At 42.3% G+C, this 6,796-nt stretch overlaps 1 protein-coding gene across 1 annotated transcript; it reads left to right on the top strand.

Annotated features, from left to right (window-relative positions):
• The first annotated feature begins 542 nt into the window (after positions 1–542).
• On the top strand, positions 543–1,070 carry LOC107606575 (uncharacterized). Its single transcript, XM_088494382.1, has 2 exons — positions 543–777; positions 826–1,070. The coding sequence occupies exons 1-2, from the start codon at positions 543–545 to the stop codon at positions 1,068–1,070; spliced, it is 480 nt and encodes a 159-aa protein (XP_088350508.1).
• The last annotated feature ends 5,726 nt before the right edge of the window (positions 1,071–6,796 follow it).

Here is a 6,796-nt window from a genome sequence, read left to right as displayed (position 1 = left end):
CCTTGGACTAAACGTGGTGATCGGCCAAGGTATGGTTTAGGTTTCGCGCGTTTAATATATAAGGTTTTGTGAAAACTTAGGCTAGGGAACTATAGGGTAAGTTGAAGTGATTAAATGTGTTAAATGATTAGTTTTTATGATATGAATGGATAAGTTGATGTGGGTATTAACAAACCACACCACAAAGCCAGTACAAGACAAAAAGAAAGAATCACCCAAAACCAACATACAACTCAGCAGCACAATTCCACCCTTATTAGAAACTGTACCACCATAATTCTAGAAACATCTTTTTTGCCTTGCTGTATAGAAAAGATGTTGCCAATCATAGAATTACCCAAGTTTCACCATTCAATAATGAGCTGTAGTTTCAACCCTATTGTATATATATAGCTACCATTCTCATTTGTAATACAAGAAGAATATAACATTCTTTTCACTCATTAGTCATTGTCTTTTGCTCTCTCTATTTTTCTGCACTTTTAGTGTTTTGTCTTTGATGGTATTAGAGCTCCAATAGGGGCCTGCTGCACATCCACACCATGTCTCAAAATAACCAAGAAAAAATTGACGTTACCCAATCACCATCCAGTCCATACTATATTCACCCAAGTGAAACACCATCTACTGTCCTCGTCTCTCCGCCACTCACCGGCGACAACTACCATCAATGGTCTCGTGCTTTCTCCATTGCACTTATCTCAAAGAACAAGATAGTTTTCCTAGATGGAACCATCCCAACTCCAGCCACCGATAACCCGCTCTTCCCTTCCTGGCGTAGATGCAACACATTAGTCTCCTCCTGAATTTTCAATTCCCTCTCAGCGCCCGTTGCTCAGAGCGTCATTTATTTTGACTATGCAGAAGCAATCTGGGAAGATCTCCGCAACAGATTCTCACAAGGAGACTTGCTCCGTGTTGCTGAGCTACAAGAACAGATTTATGGCCTCAAGCAAGGATCTCTCTCCGTCACTCAATACCACACCGCCCTCCGAGCACTATGGGAAGAGCACGACACTTACCGCCCCGTCAAACCCTGCATATGCCCGGCACGATCTTACCACGACTAAAACTTCATCATTCGGTTCCTCAAAGGCCTAGACAACCGCTTCACTGTCGTCCGATCCCAAATCTTGCTCATTGACCCCCTTCCACCGGAAAGCAAAGTCTTCAACATGGTGATTCAACACGAACGCCAACTCCAAGGAGGCGGTAGTGTTCTCGACGAGCCCATCTCCCTCACCAACGCCGTCATCACACCACAACGGCGCCTAAATCCCGGGCGCGGCCGCGGACGCATCACCAATGGTGGATGCAGTGGAGCTGAAAAAGTATGCGTCTACTGTGGGGGAACCGGCCACACCGTCGACGAGTGCTACGACAAGCACGGCTATCCACCTGGCCACCCACGCTACCCCGGCCGTCCTCGGTTCAATGATCGCAGCAACTCCACCGCCTCCTACACTAATGCTGCTGCCGCCAACCCTAATTGCTCACATCAACAACAACTCAGCAGAACCAGATCAAGCAAAGAAGAGACCTATCCAACTTCTGGGCCTAGTTTGTCACAAGCCCAATATCAATCTCTCTTAGCTCTTCTCCACAATGTTCATGGACAGCAGTTTGCAGACAAACCCACACCACCAAGTCAACATGGGCCATCTGAGGCCAAGTCTGGTATCACTGTTATGCATACAAACACTGCATATTGTTCTTTTCATTTCTCATCCCATTTATCACCTAACACACCTATAAGCTCACACAACAGTGGCAAATGGATACTAGATTCAGGAGCCACTGACCACATCTGTTCTTCATTATCATATTTTCAAATACACCACAAGATCAACCCGATACATGTTTACCTTCCAAATAATTCCATTATCACTGCACACTATTGTGGGTCAATAAATTTCTCACCACACCTAACTTTGCACAACATTTTATATATTCCTGGTTTCACCTTCAATATTTTATCTATCTCTAAACTAATCACAACTCTCTCATGTCAATTGCTCTTTTCTGAATTTTTCTGCCAAATATAGGATGCGAAGTCCTTAAAGATGACTACCTAGCCGACAAGTTGCAACCACAAAAACCCATTAGGACCAACATTCCACCAACTTGGCCAATGTTAACAACTTCATCACAACCCCAATCATAGATAGCAATGTATGGCATTGTAGGCTAGGCCACCTCTCGGACCAAAGATTAAGAGAACTCCACCATCAATTTCCTTTTATTAATCCACATGTCAATGAATTTTGTGATGTCTGTCATATGGCAAAACAAAAGCGATTGTCTTTTCCTTTGAGTACAAATAATGCATCCAAACCTTTTGAATTAATACATTTAGACATTTGGGAGAATTTTTCCAAAATATAAATACATGGGCACAAATATTTTTTAACTATTATTGATGATTTTAGTAGATTTACTTGGATAATCTTACTAAAATCAAAAGGAGAAGTTGGCACAAAAATTTAGAACTTCATCGCCTTAGTAAAAAATCAATTTGACACCAATGTCAAAACCATTAGATCCGACAATGGCTCTGAATTCCTTCTTAATGATTTTTATGCCAAAAAAGGCATTCACCACCAAAAGTCTTGTGTCGAAACACCACAACAAAACGGAAGGGTAGAACGCAAACACCAACACGTACTCAATGTTGCTAGAGCTTTAATGTTCCAATCAAATCTCCCCCCATCCTTTTGGTCCTATGCTGTAAACCATGCTGTCTTCTTAATAAACAGAGTTCCCTCACCAATCATTCAAAATAAAACTCCATTTCAACTCCTCTTCCACAAACTACCTGATTTTCACTCACTCAAAGTTTTTGGATGCTTATGATATGCCTCCACCCTCACCAACCACCGTTCAAAATTCGATCCTCGTGCTAGAAGAGGTGTTTTCTTAGGTTTCAAAACCGGCACAAAAGGCTTCATCATACTAGACTTAGACACCCGTGAGATTTTCATCTCCAGAAATGTCCAATTCATTGAGTCATGTCTCCCTTTTCACAAACAAACTCAACCTGACCAAAACCCCTCCAACCCTCCCAACATCCTTCCCCAATCACCCACCATCTTTGAAGAACCCAATCCACAACCACCACACTTAGCAACATCCCAACCTTCATCAAGCACAATTCAAACACCCACAACGGCTCAAACCAACAACGATGGAACTCCCCTCCCCCACACAAACACAAGTCCAATTCCTTCTTCAATCACTTCCCCAGCCCAAACCACCTCATCCACTCTTCCCACAACCCCAACCATACTATCCATTCCCGCTGTACCCCGCCGCTCCAATAGAACCCATGCCCCGCCGCGCAACTTGGCAGACTACTATTGCAATCTCTCTCTCTCACAACGCCACACCAACCATCTTCAAGATGCCAGCATCCAATCTCACACTCACTCTCGTATACACGAGTCTTACCCCATCACCGACGCTTCCTCTTCTCCGTCTCCACAGAACCCGAGCCACGAACATTCGCAAATGCCAAAACTCAGCCATGTTGGCATGACGCCATGCGAGCTGAAATTTTGGCCCTATAACAAAATCAGACTTGGGACATTGTCGACACTCCTGCTGATGTGAAGCTCATAGGTTGTCGATGGGTCTATCGCATCAAATGCCAGCCTGACGGCAGCATTGAACGCCACAAAGCGCGACTGGTGGCAAAAGGGTATGCACAGATTGAAGGGGTGGATTACCTCAAAACCTTTTCTCCGGTGGTAAAGATCACCACCATTCGAGTCCTCCTTGCTCTCGCCTCCATCAATAATTGGACACTGCACCAGTTAAACGTCCACAACGCCTACCTCCATGGTGACCTCCTTGAAACTGTGTACATGAGCTTGCCACCTGGTTTGACACCTTCCAAGCCTGGTCAGTGTTGTCGTTTAAGGAAGTCTTTGTATGGCCTTAGACAATCAGGAAGACAATGGTATGAGAAGCTCAGCTCCTTTTTACTCTCGTGTGGATACCAGCAGACCCTGACGGATTATAGCCTGTTCTTCAAATTATCTGGTAAAGCATTTACTGCCCTCCTTATCTATGTCGATGATATAGTTGTCATTGGTAGCTCTGTTTCTGAGATTGAATCGATTAAGGCTGCCTTAGATTCTAAGTTCAAAATTAAGGATCTTGGCACACTTAAATATTTTCTTGGCATTGACGTAGCGCATTCTGCTGCTGGCCTCTACCTTTGCCAACGAAAATACTGTTTAGACATTATCATTGATGCTGGCCTTACCGCTGCCAAACCCTCGTCTACCCCAATGGATGACTCCATTCGCCTCAGCCAAAACACCGGAGAATCCCTTGATGATATCACTGCCTACCGACGGCTCATTGGCCGCCTCATTTACCTCACCACAACCAGGCCTGACATTACTTTTGCTACTCAACAATTGAGCCAATTTGTTCATAACCCAAGCAAAATTCACTTTAATGCAGCCCTCCGCATTCTCAAATACTTAAAAGGATTGCCAGGCAAAGACATCTTTTTTCCAAGGGACTCCCCCTCCAAATCTCTGGTTTTAGTGATGCCGATTGGGGACGCTGCCCTGATACTCGCCGATCTATCACTGGATATTGCTTCTTCCTTAGAAAATCTCTCATATCCTGGAAAACCAAGAAATAAGACACAGTATCTTGTTCCTCAGCCGAAGCGGAGTATCGAGCTCTCTCTACAACTACCAAAGAATTACTATGGCTACTCAACTTGTTTCAGGCTCTCAACATCAACTGCATCCGCCCACCCGCGCTATACTGTGATAATCAAAGCTCCCTCCACATCGCTGCCAACTCTGTCTTCCATGAGAGAACTAAACATCTCGAAGTGGATTGCCACTTAGTTCGCAAAAAAGTTCAAGCTGGACTTTTGCACCTCCTTCCAGTTTCCTCCTCCAACCAACTTGCGGATGTCTTCACCAAAGCACTGCCACCCCGCCTTTTCACTGTCAACATATCCAAGCTGGGATTGAAAGACATCTTTCAATCTCCAGCTTGCGGGGGGCTAACAAACCACACCACAAAGCTAGTACAAGACAAAAAGAAAGAATCACCCAAAACCAACCTACAACCCAGCAGCACAATTCCACCCTTATCAGAAACTGTACCACCATAATTCTAGAAACATCTTTTTTTGCCTTGCAGTACAGAAAAGCTATTGCCAATCATAGAATTACCCAAGTTTCACCATTCAATAATGAGCTGTAGTTTCAGCCCTATTGTATATATATAGCTACCATTCTCATTTGTAATACAAGAAGAATATAACATTCTTTTCACTCATTGGTCATTGTCTTTTGCTCTCTCTATTTTTCTGCACTTTTAGTGTTCTGTCTTTGAGGTATGTGTTGAGTAGTTGATAATGTGGGATTGAATGTATTTATATATATATATATATATATGCTAGTATAATGATGATGGATGAAGGATTTATGATTATGGCAATGTAATGATGTGGTTGGGATTGAGTGGTGTTTATTTGGATTTGTTGGTATTGTCATAATGAATAATGTTGTAATGTTGGTGGAGGAATTTCATGATGATGATAGTATATGTATATAGAGTAATATGTTGGTTTGTGGCTAAAATTGGTAAAGTTGGGTGAAATGTGGTATAATTGAGCTAAGTTGTAAGAATTGTTGTGCTATGGTTAAAAGCTAGTTAGATTGATGGTTATGGTATGTTGAGTTGAGTGGAAATGAGCTTTGAAAGGAAAATGTGGTTTTAGTAAAAATGAGATTTGGTGTAATTTGGTAAAAAGTGGGTTTTGATAAACTTTGGTAGTCCATAACTTGCTCCTCAAACTTTGGATGGAAATGTGGTTTGTTTCAAATGAAAGTTGGTTTCACAAGCTTTTGAACGATATAAATTTTGTGAAAAATGGAGTTTTATAGAGAAAGTTATAGACGACGGAAGTTTGGTGTGAAGAATGTGTTATGCAGGTAACAATATTCTGGTTTTGCAGTTTTCTGGACAATCTGTTATTTTTTTTGGAAAAACGCACGGCCCACGCGTATGCGTGACGTGGCATTTTGAACTACGCATGCGCCAGTAGCCCATGCGTGCGCGTGATGAACCAACATGCATGACCACGCGTACGCATGACCCACGCGTACGCGTGGCATGATGTTCTTATCTACGCGTACGCATGGTAAGGGAACGTACGTGCGTGCTACCTTTTTTATACTACCACGCGCATGCGTGGCCCCTATTTCCTGCAAAATTGGATTTTGTGTTTTAAACCATATTTTAGACTTATAAACCTCTATTTTTGCCCTGTTAACCCTGGATCTTATTAGTAAGCTTAGTAATTAGTTGAAGCTAGGAAATAGAAATAACTTGGGAATGAAGTAAAGATTAAAAACGACGAACTATATAAGAAGGAGGAGCGTGTATGAACGAGTTCTGCTGCTAATGCTTGAATGAGTGATTTTCTACAAGTATTATAAAATATATGAGGCAAGTAAGAGAGTAATGTAAGAATTTAAGAATTGATGATATTAATTAATCAAGGATAATAAAATGTATGCTCAATGAGTTAAGTGAAATTGAGAATGATGAGATGAGACATGAATTAGTATTGAGAATGAAAATGATAAATTGTAAGAAATGATTGAATAACTTGAGGTTAGGGCGTAGTCCCCATGTCAGCCGGGATTTTTTTCCGTGGTTATTATTAAGCTTGGGGTATTGTTTTCCCCATGTCAGCTTGGGGTGTTGTCTCTTCTCCCCATGTCAGCTTGGAATTCGTCCCATGGATATTATTGAG

This window comes from Arachis ipaensis, chromosome B7, assembly GCF_059453495.1.
Source record: "Arachis ipaensis isolate K30076 ecotype BB chromosome B7, ASM5945349v1, whole genome shotgun sequence".
NCBI classification, from domain to species: Eukaryota; Viridiplantae; Streptophyta; class Magnoliopsida; order Fabales; family Fabaceae; genus Arachis; species Arachis ipaensis.
The sequence above is the reverse complement of the archived record's forward strand: the minus strand, read 5'-3'. Positions and strand labels throughout refer to the sequence as shown.

What these genes read in the sequence shown, in the direction of transcription:
- LOC107606575 (XM_088494382.1), top strand. Translation starts at nt 543, where the DNA reads ATGTCTCAAAATAACCAAGAAAAAATTGACGTTACCCAATCACCATCC. An exon ending in CCCGCTCTTCCCTTCCTGGC is followed by an intron (nt 778 to 825) that starts GTAGATGCAACA and finishes ATTCCCTCTCAG; the next exon opens with CGCCCGTTGCTCAGAGCGTC.